This window comes from Dryobates pubescens, chromosome 28 (assembly GCF_014839835.1).
Source record: "Dryobates pubescens isolate bDryPub1 chromosome 28, bDryPub1.pri, whole genome shotgun sequence".
Classification (NCBI taxonomy): domain Eukaryota; kingdom Metazoa; phylum Chordata; class Aves; order Piciformes; family Picidae; genus Dryobates; species Dryobates pubescens.
Window position 1 is genome coordinate 13,269,538 of NC_071639.1, and position 21,246 is coordinate 13,290,783.

Consider the following 21,246-nt stretch of genomic DNA (forward strand, 5'->3'; position numbering starts at 1 on the left):
GACTCCAAGATGTTCTGAGTAGCAAAATGAGTCACTTGCATAAGAATTAGCAACTGGCCAGCTGTGGTTTTTTTAAGAGTATAGAACAAACCTGAGCTGATTACATTGCACCAAGAGGTGGATGGGGATTGTAAATGTAGCTTTGATAACAGACTCTCTTTGGGATGGTAAGGGAAATGCTCTCCTGTTTCTTAGCTCTGTGCCTCTCAGCAAATGCGGTGTTTTATATTTATGAAATGATCAGACATTGAAGCTTGCTCAGCTCTAAGGGATGTATGAATTCATAGCAAAGCATCTCAGGCACACAGTTTAAATCTACTTCCCAAATCTACTCAAAACCACTGCTGTATGAATAAACTCTGAGTGGACACAAAGCTTTTTCATGTAGGGAAGTGTGAAAATCTTGGGTTTGCCACCCTAAGAGGCAAGGAACATTGATAAGAATTTCCTATTCATTTATGATTCATGCATTAAAATATGAGCTAGACATAAATATTAATCAAAAGTATACTTCTTGCTCCTCTATCAGCTGTCCTACTTCCTTATGGACTTTTAGCTTGTGGAATTTGAGACTTCTGGGCAGGAAGAAGTCCTTTTCAAAGTTAAATATTCCACACGGTGGACAAGGTTGAGAATAGATAATAAAGTGGAAGGTCTAACATGGAAAAATACTTGTAACTTTAATTTAGCTGTGTGTCTTATACATTAGCTTTCCCATTCTTGTCCTTCTGATTAAATACAGAACTTTGAATTTCCCCAGTGTTTTGCAATGGATACACCAGGAGCAAATATTTATCAGATGAAACAAGAACAGTGTTTCCTGATACTGATTGTTGACCCCAACACTTCATGCTACCTTCTGATTAACACATTGTGATATTAGATGCATCATCATTAAGTATTCATTAGGTTGGAGTGACTACAATGGAAAACCCTCAGCAGATGTTTACAGCAGTCTAAGCTACCCCTTATCTAGAGTCATAGAATGGGTTAGAAAGGGTGAGGGAACGCTAAACCTTACTTCTTGCATCAAATACTTCAGCCACACATTCTGATATTTCAGCAACAGCAAATTATCTGCTCCAGCAGTTGAAATTCTCAAATTAGTTTCAATACATGGTTTGACCTGCATTAAAATACATAATTTGCACCTTTTTTGGGGTGTGTGTGTGCATTATGTCCAACTAATGAAGACAAATGGATTAATTTGTTTTAGTCACAAAACAGAAGCTCAGCACTTTTTTGCATGTGTAAGTGATGAATGGGTTAGTCATGAGGTCTGTGGTGATGGGTTGGACTTGATGATCTTTGAGGTCTCTTCCAACCTCGGTGATTCAAATCATACGGAGGATTAGAGATTCACTGCAGGCAAGCAGAAGGAAAAGGCCTCCTGTGTTGGAACACAGCTTCCTATTTATTCCCATAGGGACTGGAATTTTTGTATGTCTCATCTCAAAGGACTGGGGAAAAAAATACTCATATCATGTAGTAAAAAAATACTCATGTAATTTTTATGGTCGGGAAGTGATAAGTGGGTTCAAGAGAACTAATCAATCTTAACAATAAAACCAAATGCTTACTTAGAACTATTATTAGTTGTAGTAGAGCTTTAGATATTAAAAACTATAGGCAGAAAACAATATTTCTACTTTCAGTATGGATGTTCAGAGTGAAACCATTGCCACGCACTCATTACACCTCTGTTTGAAATGACCTAACAATGGCTTGTATATATCTATACACACACATAAAATACACATATTCCAAGTAGACAGACTGCAAGATGGGATTTTTTTTCTCCAGGAGAGCTACTTTACAACAGGTAACAGACAAGGATAGCTCAGATATCCTCAGGGTGCCACACAATATGAACAAGGAATAGCTGCAGAGCCTGAAAGCTCAACCACAATTAAATTAAAAGCCAGTAAACCACTCTTGCCTTTTGGGTTTAATATTTTACAGAGGGAATCCAGGACTATATTTTCATCATTTTAAACTCCTAAACTGTTCTGTGTTTTGGTTTCAATTATGATAACCAAGTGCACTGATAACAATTCTGGGGACTAAATTAGTAACTAATTTGCAGATGACTACAAAACCAGGCTGCAAATCTTTGTAATGATAACTATAGCAGGGGGAGACTAAATGAATTCTAAGAGGAGAGGGAAGATTGTTCTGAGATCATCTTCATGACGGATTTTTTTTCACTTTTGTTGTATATTTAGGAAATCAGAGTAATTTATTTGAATTCTTACTGCATTAGGTTTTAAGGTTTGAAACAACAAGCCCCTAATTAAAAGCTTTTGTTCTTAAGTAATTTATATTCCCACTCCCTGCCTTCATTTAAATTTTTCTCTGTTTCTGTTTTCTATGTTTGGAAATAAATAATGGCAAGCAGTGAAATCTTTTTGGAGAAGAGCTGCACTAAGAGCACAATCAGATCAGTTATCAAATTCTGATAGTATAAAAGAAAAACAACTTTATTATGTTTTTTTCTAGGTCACTCCCCTAGAGGCAGAATGGTTACTATAAATCAGTTGAACCTCTACAGTGTTATTGGATACAACATGATAATTAAGTGCTATACATTTCCTGATTAAATTATTTGTTTAAATTCAATTTGATCCAGCAGCCCATCACTGGTGTAGGAAGAAGGTTCTTGTATTGCAGTTAATAATGGCTTAGATAAATATAAATAATTCATGAAGTCATATTCCTGGAGAAGATATGAAACAGCAGATCATAAATTATTGCCTGAAATCTTTCTCTTTCTGCAGTGAAACCTTTAATTTATATGAGTGGAGTGTGAAATACTCTTTCTAGAGTCTGTATCTGATGAAATGATACAAATGTGACTGCCTTTTAAGATGTGGGGACTGCAGACGGCATTTTCATTACATGCCACACAGCTGACAAATTCTAGATAAATAGATACATAGATCAATAACTAAATAAGAATCAACCCCACTCCTGGTTCTGGTTTACCAAAACTAAAAGATCTGAATGCCTAAGTAAGAAGGACACAAACTAGATGTGCAAGTGATCTTGCACGCTAAAGTACTGAGCCAAATAGTCTTTTTGGAAGCCATAGGTGAAGCGGGCAAAAGCTTGAGCATCTCTAGGAACAATGTACTGTGAGAAATCTTTTTTCCCCTCTCTAAGAGATAAACATGTTTGTAAACAAAGGCATTTTATTTGCTCTTTCAGTAGAATTTACAGAGAAGAGAACTTCATTTAGAAAAAGGCCCCTCTGGATCAATAGAACACGAGAGCCTCGAAGTCCTGTTTCATCCTCTGGGTTGAAGTGAGTCGACGGAGCGCTGGGCTCTGCAGCCAAGGCAGCTGTGCCGCAAGGCACTTTATTTTATTCATGTACTTTCCTTTCCTGACGTGGGAGGTGTGACTTGTTTGTATCACAGTAGCTGCCAGGTTTCTATTGTGCATGTATAAACATACACCGTGCAGATATGTTTTATGCGCTTGCAGGAATAAATTTTGATGCTCTAATCTGTTTCAGTGCTGCAAATGATTGCAGCTTTGGGTAATGGGTAGTTCTGCAAGACAGCTTGGCAATGGAACCTTGGTAGCTTAATCCACTCGGTATGTTAACCCCAAATTACACTGTTTCATTTCATTCCTATCCTGAGAGCTGTATTTTATCTCCATGTGCGGTGAAGAGTCTCTAGGCAGTTGGAGGAGTGCACATTTCTGGGTTTTAAACAACTTTTAAGTTAACAAATATGTAATACCTGAGCCTCAAATCCTTTGCAGCATTTTTTGGGGGGGTCTTGATAGTCATCAGTAGGGAAAGATCAAGGATACAAACAGGGATATGCTCTAGCAGGAAAAGTCATAGCTTGATCACAGCAAAGGGGAAAGTAAGTCAAAACTAGTAGAAGCGAAGAGCCATGGAACAGATTCAGCTCCCTATGCTCTGCAACTGAGATACTGATATTAATAGCACAATTTCTTTTCTTGTAATAACTGTACAGGAAGAAATGATAAAAGAAAAATATATTTCACCTTTTTCTCCAACTATTTTTCACCTCACCATTATCAGATATCGCAGGAACATTGCTGCTATACAGTTTAAGCCACCTCTTAATCTACTTCTGTAACTTTCCGCAGCTCAATAAGCCCAGAGGAACAGCGGAGGAATTTCTTATCTGTACCAACTCTCCCAAGCACCACTTTCTAGTTTGTAATTCTTAGGAGTCAGGAGAAATATATGCAACGTTTTAGGATTACTTACACCTACCATTTTTCATTTTGAAAATGTCAGAAGCATCACTTTGCATGAATCTCCACACAGGCAGAGTTTGGCGTGTGCAGGATAGTCCTGAGCTGCCACATAAATGGAGACCATCTGAGAGGTGCATGCTCAGTAGATCTGCTTGTACGCAGTGAGTCTGACACGCATAATGGTCAGCCATTTATGGACTCAAGGTTCAGCAAAGCAGAAACTCAAAATTCAATGGAAAAATCCACCCAAGGCAGATGATAAAGTAGAACCATGGAATAAATCAATCACCAAATTATTAATTCTTCCTAAAAATGAAGGCAAAATAAATATTGGTCTTCCAAAGAAGCCAGCAGAATGATCCTGCAATATTAAGCAGGATCACTATGTAGCACTGACAGAGCCTTTGCATGACACTGATTTCTGTATTCTCACCTATTCTGAAATGTAAAGCTCATACTCTTCAAAAATCCCTGCAGTCAACGGGAACTCAGCACCTCATTGCTTGCTGGCTCCCCTCCTGTGGATTCCAGCAGCCAAACTGATGCCTGAAGTTGGCTCCTGAGCTTGCAACTAAAATTTTGTAGCATGTCAAAAAAACAAAAGCCATCTGAACTGGAGAATATTCACAGGAGTGGAATTGCTCTGCAAAATTGTATTCCACAAGGTCAGTTCAGTATTTATTTTGGCTGTGGATTATGCCTGGTGTGCTATGGAATATTTCCTCCTCTTTGTAAGAATCTCACTGATTGACCCTCCTGGTACAGAAGCATTACCCCCATCTGCTAATGCAGGCTTTCTAGCACCTCATTCTCTCAAGAGAGACCAACACGTTAAAAATCCTTTTTTTTGAAATGAAATGAAGTGTGAAACAAAGTTTTGGTATTGTTTCTGGACATGTGGAAGGCACTGTGTAAGAGAAGCATGCCCCATGCAATCCCATTTTTCAGAAAGCAACTACTCATTTCTTTTTTTCCTGCTTAAATATTTCAATAAAACCTGTAAAGGTTGAGAAAAGACATAAAATTTTCACCAGGTGGGAAAATGAATTGGGAAGGGGGGAGGGAGGTGGGGGTGGGAAAGATGTTAGCAATGCAGAGAAAGCAGCAGTGTATGGGAGCTTTGCTATGCTACTGCAGCACCAGAGATTAATGAAGAGAGAACAAATGTTTGACATATCACCTACCCATGGGAGTGCCAACGCCGTAACCTTTTGAGTCTATCAGGCCTCCAATCTGTGTTAGGTTACAGTTCCGCTGTGTGACAAACTCAATGGTTGTGGACTCCATTAAAAATGCATAATCAGAGGTGAGCACACGCTGGATACCTTCTTCATTGCTTTTGACAAGCACTGACTGCCTCCTGCTACTCATGAAGGCCCACATCTTGTCGTACGTGGAGATTTTGGATTTCTGAAAGACAAACGTTAGCTGTAACACGAACGAGACAGAAGAGTGAGAACAAGTTGTGCTTGCACACTGCTCTCTCACTGTGTTGTATGTGGATTCACAGACTGCACTGGGTAGGAAGGAACCCTCAAAGTTCATCTTGTCCAACCCCCTGCAGTCAGTATGGACAGCTCCAACTAGATCAGGCTGCCCAGAGCCACAACCAGTCTGACCTTGAATGTCTACAGGGATGGGGCCTCCATCACCTCCCTGGGCAGCCTGTTCCAGTGTCTGACCACTCCTGCAGCAAAGAAATGTTTCCTAATATCCAACCTAAACCTCCCCTGGTGCAACTGCCTCCCTGGGCAACCTGCTCCAGTGTTCCACCACCCTTGTGGTAAAGAGCAGGCTGCGTGGTGTTCAGTTGTGCAGTATTAGCCCCAGCTGTTTAACAGTGCTTCAAACTCAAGCTGTGTCAGAAAACCTTCAGCAATGTTTCATTTTGCTTAATAAAGAAAATGTAGAAATCTAGCTTGAGAACTAGAAGAAAAAAACCAAACCCAAACAAAACCAAAAACACAGCAGACTTTTTTTGAAGGAGTCTTTCATCTTTGAATGTCAGTCTTCAACATAGCTCTGCTGTCAGCTCTGGTGGAGATACTAAACAAAGATTGACACACTCCAAACCTTTCTGAAGTTCAGCTGATTGGCAGCCGTAAACTCTGCCCCGGAGGAGAATTAGCAATGTATGCAGAGTAAAAAGAACATTTATTTAGAAGAAAAGATGACTTTGTCCCCCTGCTGAGATACAGTCCAAGAGTTATTTCACTCTGCCTGGGGACTTCGCAAATCGAGCATTTGAACTAACTCTAGTGTCAGTGCTGACAAAACTGAAGACTTCTAGGACTCTGCATGAACACATTTGTCACCGTACTGAGCATCGTCTGTGCCTGATTGCAAAGGGGTTTAATAGCAGTGAAAGGGGAAAACAACTCTCTTCAGAAAACACTATGAGCACACAAAATAGAGACAACCAGCAGATATGGTCTCTCCTCACAGGAAAATCAAATAATGCTTGCAAGCATTTACAAAGGTCTTTTTGTCCATCCCCCAGCATAACATCCTTTAAGCACTGCACATCAGCTCTGTAGGAATCTCAATTATTAGATAATCTGCAGAAAGGATGTTTTTCCAATTCAGTAATGTCTTCCTGGTAAAATGTTACCAAGAACCTGCATCTAATTCAGCCCAGTACACAAACCAAATATCTCAGTCCCTGTAAATAACCTGAGCAATATAAACAGTTGCAGAGAAAACAGGTTTAGTAAGCTGTTACATACAAATTGCTGATGCATGGGGGGGGGGGGGGGGGGGGGCCGGGGGAGGGTGGAATAAAAGCAAAAGCCAAATGAGCTGTAACAGAAAATAAAGAATTAACTGTAATGGGTGAACATTTCTATGTTTCTGCTAAAAGGAAAGGGAAAAAAATCAAAATAATTGATTCCAGGATGAAAACATGTTAGCAAGGGAAATTGTTGCTCTCTACTGAAGCATTAGAGCCTGTCAAAAAATACAACATCCTCTAAAGGACAGAGTGCTTATCCTGTGATGGCTGATTTAATCAGCTAGGATGAAGTCACAGATACTATTGAAAAGGAAGGCACAAAGGCCACCAAAAGAAAAAAATAAATCAGAGAGAGCTCCTGCAGAGGGTAACTTGCATACAGGAATAATTACACCAAAAGATAAATAGCCTGTACAGGATGACTGCAGAAGATAGCACAAAATCCAGAATGTCAGTGCACGTGGCTCAGCGCTGCCAGCAAGGGCGCACAGTGAGCTCTCAGTTCTCTCGTCCAGGCAGAACACTACGATGTCTCTACGCTGCTTTCTTCCTCAGCAAAAAGCTACAAGTGAGAATCAAAACGCTGCCAAGGAACAGAGCCCATCTCCTTGTGACCTCTGCATTCTGACCAGCATTTGGAAATCCGTACAGAAAACCAAAGCCTGTGCACAGTGCAGGCTGGGGGGGGGGGTGGTTTATGCACCACAGAGAGCGTTTCATCTGAAAATAAAAGCGAAACAACACCACAACATTGGATTCAGGAAAACAAAATCACAAACGCTTTCCCCTCTGCACTTGGCAAAAAGCTCAGCAGACTCCCACAACTAAAATCAGGGACAACCAAAAGCATCAGCAGCCTATTTAACGTTGAGCTGAAGAGAGTGACACTCCAATGTGTACATATTGCTCCTCGTGGTTATCACTGTGTGACTCTCACTGATAGAAGCAGATGCTGCGATTTACATGATGTCTCCATCCTCTCTCACGGTGTGCAAATCAGTCTGGTTAATCAACTCCCATACTCCATCAACAAAGTGCACTCTCTTATCTGGGTTACTTCACCATATTGTTTCACCTAACTGGGAATCACTGTCTGGAAATTCAGCCTAACTGGAAATCAACCAGAAATGATGTCTGTATGAGATTACGTGTGGTGACATGATTTATCATGCTTGTGTTCCCTCAGTAATGCTGAAGACAATGCAGAGCAGTAGGAAAGCTGCCTGTGCTCTGTAACATTTGAATCTGTCTGGAATTTAAATAAATAGAGAACTAATGGGAAAAATGGAAATGAGAAGGTAAAGCAAATCAGTAAAGGCATCTACTTGGTGTATAAAATGGTAGCTCCCAGAATGACATTCAGAGGGCACTGCCAGTGACATACTCAGCATTCATAAATTAAAGATCATTGGAATATAATTGTGCTTGTCAGGGATCTCAAAAGGCGGTGTGGCAACAGCTCTGAGCCAGTCTAATGCTATGTACAAATGTGGGGATGAAACCAGAAGGAATCATCATTAGTAATGTGCTATTTACTGCTCTGTCCTGAAGCACCAGCTGGGAAAGTCAAATATCTCAGCAGAGAGACTCTGGCCCAGAAGGTTAGAAAAATATCAGGATGTTGAATGAATGTGAGAGCAAACAAGGATAAGAGGACAGGAAGCAGACCTCATGATCTGAGTCAAGACTGGATAAATGCACAGTTTGGGAAATGGTATTGAAAACCCCCTCAGGAAGCTTGTGAATGACACCGAACTGGGAGGAAGCTTAGAATACACTGGAAGAGAGATATGAAGAGGCTGGAAAAATCATACAACAGGAGCTGCATGGGATTTAACAACGATAAATGCAAAATCTGGTCTGGGAAAAAGCAATCTCAAGCCTCCATACTGGCAGGAGCTCTCTTGGCTGAAGGGGACTTTTGGATCCAAGAGGACAGCAAGCTGAGCAGCCTATCCAAGCAGCAGGAATGCAAACTGATTCATCAGCAAGGCTATAGCCAACAGAGCAAGGGATGTGATTAATCCACAATACTTGGCACTTGTCAAGCCACACCAGGAACACTGTGTCCAGCTTTGGTCATCCAAGTTCTAGGGAGATGTTAGAACTGGAAAGTGTCCACCAAGGTGATCAGGGGCTTGGAGATCTTTATGTGTATAGAAAGATGGGAAGGGTAAGGCTTACACAGAATCTAATCATGTCCTTCCATTACCTTAAGAAAAGGTTAGAGATGTTGAAGATACTCTCTTCATTAAGATGCATGGTGACAGGAAAAGAGGCAATGCCTCAAGCTGCTGAAGAGAAATTCCATGTGAATATAAGAAAAAAATTCTGGTTTTGGGGGAGGGAACAACAAAACAAACCAAAAACCCCACAAACAAACAAAACCAAATGAAACAATTTCTGACAATATTATGAACTCCTGCATTCTAAACAGCAAGCCAAAGGCAAGCCTATTCTTAGCCAGGGAAACCTGTTTCCCTGTCTTTTTTTCACCTTCCAGTCCTTGGAAACTGAGGTAGACTCACCCCAACTGTTTCAGACACGACCCCTTGGGTATTCTGAGCAGCAGGATGCCAATCCAAGCTGATCTGTTCATATAATACATTCATTTCATTAATTCTTTATTAATTTATTTTTTTCCCCCTTAAGTTTGGCAATTTGTTCTGACACATGCCCTAAATCTGCATAGCTGTGACATAAGCTGGGAGATGCATTTCTGATGTTCTTCATAACCCCTCTCGAGAGATGCTTTTCTAAACACAAGAAGGTTGGATGTCACATTGAGGTGAAGCAAATATTATAGATGATCCTCTTATGGCTGAGAGCTCTTCTAACACATTTGGGATATGTCTCCAGTATTTCAGGCCACAGAGGATTAGCACCATTAACAGAGAACTAAACAAAGTTAATTAATTGAATCCATTTCGAATCAGGGTATGACAGGTTTAAGGCTGAGAGAACAAACCAACAGCCTAAGGTAAAGAATGTTTTAGAAGCTGTCATTGTCTTCAAGCACTGTAAATACAGGGGAATTCAAAGATTAGGCTCTCTGGAAGAGTTTGAACACTGCCATAAACAAAAAGAAATTGTAAATAAACATAAACAGACTGCTTGCTTTCCTGATCTGCCACCAAATGGAAATGTGGAAAGGCTGATTGCTGCTGCTCCGATATCCAAGAGTTACTGAGGATGCATTTGTTGTGCTCTGCATTTCTTGTTTCTGTAATTGCATCTGTGTGCACTGATCCAGCTCTCTCTGATCTTAATGTGAATCTGAATTCATGAGAAGAGGTTCTGCTTCCTCAAACTGCTCAGTGTTTCTGAAGTGGACAAGTGATGATGCAGCAGTGGGACTTCAGAGCTAAACAGTAATAGAAACAAATAATCATAAATACCAGGATAAGCTATGGGAATCAGGCATGACAGGGTTCTCAGCAACCTGCTCTAGTTGAAGATGCCCCTGCTGACTGCAGCAGGGCTGGACTCTAGAGGTCCCTTCCAATCCAAATCAGTCTGTGAGTCTGGGTCTGATTCTGTGTTATCAGATGCTGTTAATTGTTTGTAGCTTTGCACAGTATCACCTCCTAGAATCATAGAATCAATAAGGTTGGAAGAGACCTCAAAGATGTCCCATTTCCAGAGCTTTTGTTTTAAATAATCCACTTACATTTGCTTTAACAAATGAAATCATTTTTAGCTTCCAAAGCCTTAGTCAATTCCACACTCCAAAGGTAAGAGCTGTGTTTTGAGGCAGCAGAAGCCATATGTTCACTGACTGTGACATACCTGAGCACACTGTGTGTAAACCACAATTTGGTTGTAATTTCATATCCACACCTGATGCCCCCCTTAATATAAGGTGATGTCAGGGGCAATCCAAACCCTGCCTGCATGTAGGTGTAGTGCAGCTTTTAAAATCATTGCTATAGGATACAGCTTTTACAGAGCATCCATGAGGCCTTGAGCCAGCTGGTCTTGCAGAGGATGTCCCTGCCAGTTGGGGAAGGGTTGGAACTAGATGATCTTCAAGGTCCCTTCCAGCCCAAACTATTCCATCAAGCTATGACTCTTAAGTACATGGGTAATATTATATACGTTCCTCCACCTGTGCTGGACAGCAGACCAGACTTAAATCAGCTTAGCTGTACTTTATCAACCAAGGGATGGATTGTGTTGAATCAAGTGAGGTTATGATGATCATCTCATTTTTTGACCAGATGAGTAGCTAGTTATAAAACTGGGTGAGAGGGAATGAATTGAAGCTTGAGAAGTGCAGATTGAGACTGGAGATTAGAAAGAAATTCTTTCCAGTGAGGGTGGTGAGACACTGGAGCAGATTGCCCAGAGAGGCTGTGGATGTCCCCTCCCAGGAGGTGTTCAAGGACATGATGGATGAGTTCTTTAGCAAGGGGGGCTGGTGGGAGGTGTCCCTACCCCTGGCAGGGGGGGTGGAAGTGGATGATCTTGAAGGTCCCTTCCAACCCAAACCATTCCATGAATCTCTGAAAAATTATCCTTGTAGCACTGTGGTTTCTGTATTTTTCTTTATTGCCTCCTGGGAAAAGCCAGTCTGAGAGCCCTAAGTCATCAAAGTGAAAAAGACACTCTGTTTTTTAGCAGACTGATTTCCTTGACACTGAGCCTCTGACCTCAGGACATTTATTTACTTTTCTTTTCTTCCCCTCCTCCTTTTTAATTTTTGTTTCCCTCTTCCCCCTCTCCCTTTTTTTGTTTCAAATTTTCTTAGAACTGCTGAGGCCTGGAAACCCCAAAGTGAACCAAGCCCATTCCAATTTTGTTCTGTCAGCATAAAAACAATCAAACCAATGCACAGAGCCTTCTCTCCTCTGAAAGGCAGCTTTCATGGTCCATAGAGCACAAATGAAAAAAGGTAGGAAAGGTGTTTCTGCCAAGAATAGAGCTACAAGGAATGAAAAATGCACTGCTCAGAGGAAGACATTATTACTCCTGCCCTCATTGTGCTGACTTCTTGGTTTAAAAACCAAAGGTTTTGAACAAATGTTAAATATTTAAAGTAATTTATGGTTTTTAAAAAAAAAAAAATTAATTCTAATGCTATTGAAATAAGTTTTTGCTATCAGCTTTGACCTGGGAATAAGGAAGGATTTTATAGTTCCAAAATCACTAATGGATTTCAGAAAACCACCCCAGAATGATCTATAGTCCTCTGCAGGATTATAACTCGCATCACAAGGGCTCTTTTTGTAAAACACCTTGGAAGATGGCAAGGGTGATATTTCCCACACTTCTGTAGCTCTCTTCCTTTATAAGCAGGAATAAGACACTAAGCAAATTTAATCTGTTTTGAAAGGAAATCCTATATTCTGCACGTTATCTCTTTACATAAATAAGTGGATAAATCCACTTCTGCTCACTCTGCCTGTTCCCAGACACAAAGTGCAGTACTAAATTCCACACTTTGCCTGGGCTGTGTCTGGAAGCAATCTCCTTCCATAAATGTTTGCATTGTACCTCTAAAACAATGAGTGCATCACTGCATCCCTGGAACTGAGCATGAAGTTCACAAACAATGCTTTAAATATTGAACCCCTACTAGAGGCAAGAATTAGTCGCCATGCCATGATTCTAACAGTTGTATCCTCACAGCATCTACTCTGACCTGGAAGACGTTTGTGTAACATTCAAAGCCAAATCAATATGCACCATGCCCAAACCACGCTGTTGCTCTTGTGAAAGAAACTCTTCAGGCAGCATTAGAGTCACACTCACAGCATTCTCTGAAGCAACAGGTACAGACTAGAGCACAGGAAGTGTCACTTGAACTCAAAAAGACACCTCTTCACTCTGAGGGTGATGGAGTACTGCAGCAGGCTGCCCAGAGAGGTGGTGGAGTCTCCTCTGGAGGCTTTCAAAACCTGCCTGGACACATTCCTGTGCAACCTGCTCTAGATGACCCTGCTCTGGCAGGGGGGTTGAACTCAATGATCTCTAAAGGTCTCTTTCAACCCCTCCCATTCTGTGATTCTATGATTCAAAATCTTTTTGAATGAGATGGGATAGAAAGCCACACTAATTATTGTTTGTATGAATAAAAATTGCTTTGCTGGCTTCACAGATTTTGAAATACTTAAGGCAAGTTTCATTGTCACTTTTTTTCCTCTGGTTGGTTTTGGCACATGTCAAGCAGTAGCTTTAGTTATTGCCTGCAATGATAATCATCAAAATCACACAAACTGGTGCTTTTTTTCCTTTTTCTTCCCTCCTCTCAATAAAATCCTCCACCAGTTTTGTCACCAGACCTAACAAAACTCTTGGCATTCAAAGCAGCCAATAATTTCAACTACTTCTTCACAAACTATTTCCTGTACAAGATACTTGTCAGCTCTAGGTTAGCACAAGCCACCCCTGAGGTGTTCTCCAGTGGAATTTGGATTTAACACAGCATTTTTTTTGATTACAATAAATACAGTACCAACAACACTAGGCCATATGTGCTAGCTAACAACAGCTGAGTCTTTCTCTGTACTCATCTGCCCTTGGTCACTAAATAGTTGGAGTTAATTGAGGCAAAAAGGATTGATGCCATATGTAGCACATATCAAAGGTAGAGAGGAGTGGAAGGACACTGATCATAAGCACTGTTTGTTAGCAAATCTGTTCAGGTGTTGGACTAATTCTGGCAGGTTTATCTTGAAACATTTGTAGTCCCCTAAACAACATACTTGAGATAAGCAACATAACAGTAAGGAGCTGCTTTCTTCCATCAACAGAGAGGTTAAAACAGAAATGAAAAGGCCTGGGAAGAAATACTGCAGTAAAAGACACAGGAAATTTTAAGCCAAACAGGTTGCTAAAGAATATAGCATGAATTAATCAACAGACATAGGTGAATTCACCTGTGTTCAATCAGTGATCTCTACTGAGCAATTAGAGAGTTACAGATTATTTTCTACCACTGATACACAGAAGCCTTGTTGCCTTGACAATCAAAGAGACTGTGCTGAAGTAGTATTTACCTAGGCATGGAAGAAGGCTTTTTTTTTTTCCTTTAAAAAATCAGCTACCACCTTGTCTCTGAAGCATCCTCAGTGTTCCTGACCCCAGCTGAAGTAGTTTTTCCAAAAGATAAAGCTTAAGCCTTCAGCCTGGATAGCACTCAGCAGATTCTTCTTTTATTTGTTTACTGTTTTCTTGAAAAGTTTTGGAATTATCAAATGTTCTTAGAGAAAAATCAACCTGGTCAACCTTTCTGTTAGAAAACAAAGCCCCCAAGCCTGAACAGAAAAACAGTTCTTCTGTTTGAAGATCACCTTCTAAAGACACCCTGCTGTTATTTTCCATCTTTCTTTGATCTGGAAAGTAAAATGTAGCTCAAGAGTTTATTTTCTCTGCATTTTCTCCCAAGCTGTCTATCCTTGACAATTGAAATTTTGCCTCTGCCAGAAATCCAAAGTTTGGGAAGACCTTTGGTCCCTAAAATGATTCTTCAGGGCAGTAATATTGGGGTTAAATGAAAATCACTGTATTGTTGTCATACAGCCCCTAAAATCTTAGTGATGCAGGACAAAGCCATTTTTTTTTCAATCAGATGTAGAGCTGATGAATTGCTGCACTAAGCTGAGATGGGATCCACATCATTTTCTCTCGTCGTGAACTCTAGACTTCATTGGATTTTGAAACTCAGAAAGGTGCAACTGCTCACAGGGCTTTAACCTTGACATTTCATATGCTCTTGATGAAGCTTAAGTGCCTGTGTCAATGCTTATAAAAAGGGTATAAATATTCAGAGAATGTCACAAAATTCATTTGGTTATAAAAGAGGTACACAGGTGAAGCTCTCACTCACACATTCAGCTTGAGCCTCACTCTAACAACAAATAAATTCTCTTTGCTTACCTGACTGGGTTCATAAACATCTTTCCAATTGCCTGCCACTCTCAGTGTAAAAATACCATTGTTTTGGTCAGGATTTTCGAGATAGAGTGAATAGGATAGAAAAGCAGAGAGACATCAAGACAGAGACAAAGCACTCACCTTGAGATGCTAAGAATTTCAACAGAGCTATTTCAATGAAGACTACACGAGGATAAGGATCCACAACCTTGTGCCTGAGTTGCTAGAACTGTGAGGCTTGGGAATGTCAGATGACTTCATTTATGCTATTTTAAAGCTTTCAATTAACAAAATAGTTGTTAAGTAAATATTTCTCTTTTTTGTTTTTTAAACCATATCAGCTGGGTGGCTTCCACATCACAGTGAAGGGGAGTGGGTGAGAAAAGGAAGCAGTAACTCTGGCTGCTCTCTGAGCAGGCAGTGTTTCCTGTTCTGCCTACTACTGCTGTGCAACTTTGCTGCTGCAGTGGCTGTTAGCAAAAAAAGGACATTTATTTATATATATATATATATAGTGGACATTTAAGGAGTACCTAAACCCAACCAGATACCTACTGTACAGCTTTAGCAGGGAGGTTGGACTCAATGATCTCTGGAGCTGCCTTCCAACCCCTAACATTCTGTCATTCTGTGATTCAAGGTAAGAAATAAGCTGGGGATGTCTATATGTTAGCACCAAGCCTTGTGGGGCAGGAAAGAAGGCAGTTCAATGACTTGATGGAGCAAACAGTCAAGAAGATGCACTCTAAACAGTTTCCAAGGTAACTGACTCTGAGGTTGGAGTCTATAAATATGGGTACAAACAGGTTTCTAACTCTGAGATGGATGACAGTCAATGCAAAATAAAGAACTGAGAGAGGACAGATGAATGAATGAGCAAGAAAAATAATCCTTAATGAAAACAATGAGCTGAAGAATTGCATTCAAAAAGAGTTTCCTACATAGTAGTGGTTTCAGAAAAAGAAATGCTTTCCCTTTCCTTAGGTGCAGCTGGGTGAACAAGAAGCAGTGTCTGGTTTTTGTGTTCAGCACTACCTTCTGAAAAACAGGTCTGGCATTTAATCATGTTGCCTTTGCTAATATTTATTGCTTAAACTTTGTCCTGGTTAATTGCCAGCAAATCAGACTGTCTTTGTCACAGTCAAAATCAGCACCTAGCCGATTTGGACCACAAGGTGATTGGATGCTACTGCAGGCTTGAATACATAGCACATTGGAATAGTCAACACATTCAGCCAGCAATGCCTCTCAAACAGTCAGTATCTAAATTACACCATACTGTGCTTGCTTTAAAAACTGATGGCGATTTTGAAGGTTTCCCAATTACAATCATTAGTTGCAGAAAAGTGATATTTCTCCTAATTTTAAGAAGCCAACTGGCCATGCTGAAGTATTGAAGTATGCTTCTTATATAGGACAGCACAGACACACTCTGGTTATGTTTTCCAACATTGTAATCATTGTAAGTCATTGTGCCTCTGTACTCTGCACTGGTTAGGCCACACTTTGAGTCCTGTGTCCAGTTCTGGGCCCCTCAGTTTAAGAAGGACATTGAGACTCTTGAACATGTTCAGAAAAGGGCAACGAGGCTGGGGAGAGGCCTCAAGCACAGCCCTGTGAGGAGAGGCTGAGGGAGCTGGGGTTGCTCAGCCTGGAGAAGAGGAGGCTCAGGGGAGACTTTATTGCTCTCTACAACTACCTGAAAGGAGGTTGTAGAGGGTGGTGGGTGGACTTGATGATCTCTGAGGTCTTTTCCAACCTTGATTCTATGATTATTATGAGCAGGGACACTTGTCAACTAGACTCAGCTGCTCAAGGCTGCATCCAGCCTGGACTTGAACACCCCTGGGGAGAAGATGGCCACTACCTCCCCAGCCAGCCTGTGCCAGAGTCTCACCAGCCTCCTACTGAAGAACTTGTTCCTAAGATCCAGTCTGACCCTGATCCCCCTCAGCCACAAACCTTTCCCCCTTGTCCCGTCACTAGAAACCTGCATGAAGAGACAGAGGGAGGGAAGTGTAAGAAACATAGTGACAAAAGGCCCATGAAACAAAGCTCATGCCTTAAAAAGAAAGCAATTATTCACAACTAATTTAAGGGGAGAGAAACTTTACCTAATGAGATATCAGTTAGCTAATGCTAAGGCAAACCCAGAAGGCTTTGTGATCAAGGCTTCATCTTGTATTGTGAACAGCAGCTACAGTGACAGGAGAGCAAGAAAGCTGAGAGTGAAGACATGCTCTACAGGCTCCCCATCTTCCAGCTTCATTCTGTCAGACACTGCCAGACTGCTTTAAGAGTGTGAGATACAGAGTGCAAGGAGAGAATAGGCTGAAAGTGAGCTATTTGCCAAGGGAAAAAAGGAGATGGAGTTGAGCACCTAACAGCTGCCAATCAGAATTAAATGATACCAGGAGGATACTTCCCCAACAGGGGATGAAGGAAAGTCTAACAGAGCTCTACAACTCTTCAGTCTGCATGTTTACATATGAATAGGAAGGAAGGAAAATTAAATGCCCCGTCAGAGTATAGGGGGGAAACTGCTAACTCTCCCTACCTCAGAGAGTAGCCAGGGAGAAACAAAATGTAATCTTTTGTTTCTGGAATTTCTGTCAAGTATCAGCTAACCTTCATGACAGAGCACCCAGTATTCACTTCTCAACCTCAAGATCAGAGACATATTTTTATTTGATAGTGGCTGTGATAACTGGGAGAAAATTCCTGATTGAGAATTCTCCAGTTCCTTGCATCCTTCAGCCTTTTTGCCTCCCACACACGTAGGAAAGAGTAGAAACTTATCTTCTCTCCCTGGCATAAGACATTGCTTCCTTATAGGGTGGCCTTCACAGATAATGCAGGAAGATAGATACTGACACTTTGTTTAGAAAGAAAAATATGGGAAAGGGAGATCAGAGAAGACCTGTAATGGCTAATGTAGTTTTCCCACCCAGGTAGCAAAACCAAACTGCTGCTAGAGGAGCTATATACGTGCTGACTCCAAGCCATTGGGGCTTTCCCTTGCAGAACAAACCATCTTCTCCTAATCAACCCTTTTCACATCCTGTTAGTAAGAGCTACAGTGAGAAGCAGGTAATGATGACTGTCACTACAGTCTGGCTGCCATTCACTGCTGCCTTCTCAGAAGCAGAAAGTATGCACTGAAGCCAAGGGAACCCTAAGGTAAGTCCAAGTACCAGCATACCACCAGCTGCTTGTGGAATGAAACTGAAGAGAACTTTGCATAAAACCTGTCTCTGTGCAGATTTATTTTGTCCCAGTGAAATCCACAACTACCTTCATAACAGAGTACTTAATGAAGTGCATATAAAACATCTTCCACAGTCAAAGTCTAACGATGAGTAGGCTGTGATTGCAGGCTGGAAGGTAAAGGTGCAGTTCAATGTGTAGTGTGTGGTGATGCTTCTGTGGTTAAGTTCACAAATTGTGGGTTCTTTTCTGCAATGCACGATGTTCTTTTGCTCTTTCTTAACTCAATACATCATTTACCAGTACAGGTGGGCTAAACTCTTCTGTTAGAATTAAAACTTTAAAAGCAGGACATGTGGAAAAAAAGCAGGTCTAACTTCTAACATCATGGAATTACCTTAATGGGGTCTGTTTGACCAGGTGTGTGAACAGTTGGAGCAAGTTGACAGCAGGGATGAGACGAGACCGCATTCCTGGAGCCCTTTACATGGCCACCACCAGGGCTGGCTGCAGAATGATGACTGGTAGAGACTCTGTGCACCATTTCCAGAGCAAAGCCAGCAGGTGAGCAATGTACAAAGCCTGATCTTAGCTTCCAAGCTATCTATGTCAGGAACGATCCAATTCCCTTTGCCAAGTCCTCCCTGGAGGCACAATCTGTCTGACCCTTCATAAATCTCCCAGACCTTACCTTCACTGTCAGTTAGCCTTGCAGCTTTTAGATCGCTGCCACATTTCCCTGATTTTTGCATCTGAATACCGAGAGCTGCAAAGCCTATCCAGCCTTTCAGAGACCTGTTTCTACTATGCCTGAAACACCAGCAAAAGGAATGGCTACACTGATAAGCATTTCTGCTACCAAACTGAAAGGAGACTCAGGTGATTTGGAGGCAGCTTGGAGGACTCGTGTGTCACACTAAAGCAACACAAATATTTGAGGGCCACATAAAATGCTTCTGTAATCCAACAGAATCTGAAGACTTAATCTGGTCTGACCTCTTATTAGTCAATCCCTACATAGTTTCTTTCTGTTTCCTGATTCCTCCTATTTTGGCAATGTATTTACCAAGCCATGATGATGCTACTTTTCTCAGGAAGGATAGGACTTAAAAATCACTGCCAGTCCAGACAGATCTCACCATGTGCATGCCACGTTCTCATGTTTCTCCTAGACTCCCTACTGTCATAAATAAGGTACTAAGCTAATTGATCTGGTGGTGGCCATCCTTAGAATTCTTATATTTTAGCCACTTGCTATGATTTGCTCTAAATAGAAGTATCCATGTTGGAGGAATTTTGCTTGTGCTGATGTTCACAACTTCAAAAGCATGGAGCATATTCCTTGGCTGATATTATTTCAGCTCAAGAGCCAAACATTTGCATGTCTTTCTAGGACAATATTGCAAGGCAGATATGTTTAAGAAACTGTCTAAAAAGCCAATATAATTAGACTCTTCTGGATCTCATTTAGCTAGAAATAAACTTTAACTTCAGTACATGTTCTGCTAGGCAAGGAGAAGATCATCATAAACAGAAAGAAACTTCCAATGTGTCCAAAAATGGAGAAGTTATTAATGTGGATCTCCAGTGCTGGCAAATGAACTCACAATTGGCATAACATGATGACAACAGCAACCACAAGCCAATTTTTTAACTTCCATATGGTCACCCAGCATGGCTGGAGTACTGGAGTGCTCAGGCAATCTCTTACTAACAAAGTGCTGTTGGGAGCCATGACCAGCCAGCTGTCATGATTTAGACTCTGTTTGGCACAGGATCAGCTCCAGGGACAGAAAGCTACTGCTGTTCCTTTGGGTAGCTGTTGTGGGTCTACAGAACTCCTCTGTGGCTCAACCACCCACCCAAGAGAAAGCTACAGATACATTTAAACTGCTGCTGCTGCACTGGAAGAAGTAGATTTTTATGAAACATTTAAGAAAACCATATTTCAACATGCCTATCTTTAGCAGATTTTTTTTCCTGTTGCAGAGCAGTTCCATCCTAGGTACAGGAACCTACACTTGCCCTTGCTGAATTTCATAAGGCTCCCAACTCCCAACTCTCCACCCTGTCCAGGTCACACTGGATGACAGCAGAGCCTTCTGGTGTGTCAGCCACTCCTCCCACTTGTGTGTCATCTCCCACATGCCACGATGAGAAGCTCAGGCAGGGAGAGAAAGAGACTGCACTAAACATTATATGTTTCTCTACAGGAAGATCTGGGGAAGGATAACCTCTTCTCCCTTAAAGCATTCCCATCTTAATCAGCTTTTAATTACACCACACATCTTCATTTATGCTCTTTTAAATGTATAGTTATTATCATTTTATCTGACAATTTGTCTTCTTTAGTGAAGGAATTCCATTTTCAAAATACCCTTTATGGACAGACTGCACTGTTACAGGAAGCAGCTTTAAACCCAGAAATTTCAGATTCAGGAGTTGTTTGAGAATCATTTACTTTGTGCCAGAGAATAGGAAGCAGCACAGCCTGCAATTCTAATGATTGCTTCATCTGATTTTATACCAAGCCATTGCTAGCATTTTAATGGCATTTCCATTTGGTCATTAAAAGTCCCTGACTGTGGGATTACTGAGCTCGTTTCTCTGCCATCATCTCCATGACAAAGCTAAGGAATGGCTGTGAGGAATACTGCAGGTGGAGCCAGCTAACAATCTAGCACTCAGAAAACACTCTGCTAATTAACACCATCCTTTAGATCCTGGATGTATGGATTGTCAACAGAGGAGACAAGCTAGATGTGGTCATAAAGAATGTTGATGTCATTTAATATCAAATACATGAAGTGTAAGACCAAGCTTTGGGGTGTAAAGGGAATTCTCTCTCTCTGAGGTAGAAATGACAAGCCAAGAAAGATGCAGCCAAGTGCTGCATAAAGAAGAAGTTCTAAACAAACCTTAAGGGAGCTCTGTTTTGCTGCCAGCATTACAAAGTGCTCACAAGACATTGACTGTGGGAGTGGCAGCTGCTTGACTGGGATTCCTTCATGAGGAAAAAATTGTAGCTACACTGCAAAACTAAATGTTGAGACCTCAAAAAGGGCTTCCTTCAGTTCTTAACCTGGGTTATTAATTCAGTCTATGATTAACTGATTCTAGGACTGGATCAATCAGGAGAAATACTCCCTGAAAAAGCAGAAGTCCAGGAAGAGTTTCTCCAGCACAGG

The 21,246-nt window shown here is 41.1% G+C and overlaps 1 protein-coding gene across 5 annotated transcripts in view; it reads right to left on the reverse strand.

The window, feature by feature from the left end:
* The window catches only part of GRIK2 (glutamate ionotropic receptor kainate type subunit 2), a 202,222-nt gene that overhangs the window by 22,270 nt on the left and 158,706 nt on the right, over window positions 1-21,246 (reverse strand). For all 5 annotated transcript variants that reach the window (XM_009898109.2, XM_054174076.1, XM_054174075.1 and 2 more), the window contains one exon: window positions 5,427-5,652. In XM_009898109.2, coding sequence (XP_009896411.2) covers window positions 5,427-5,652 — 226 coding nt within the window. The remainder of the gene's footprint in view (window positions 1-5,426; window positions 5,653-21,246) is intronic.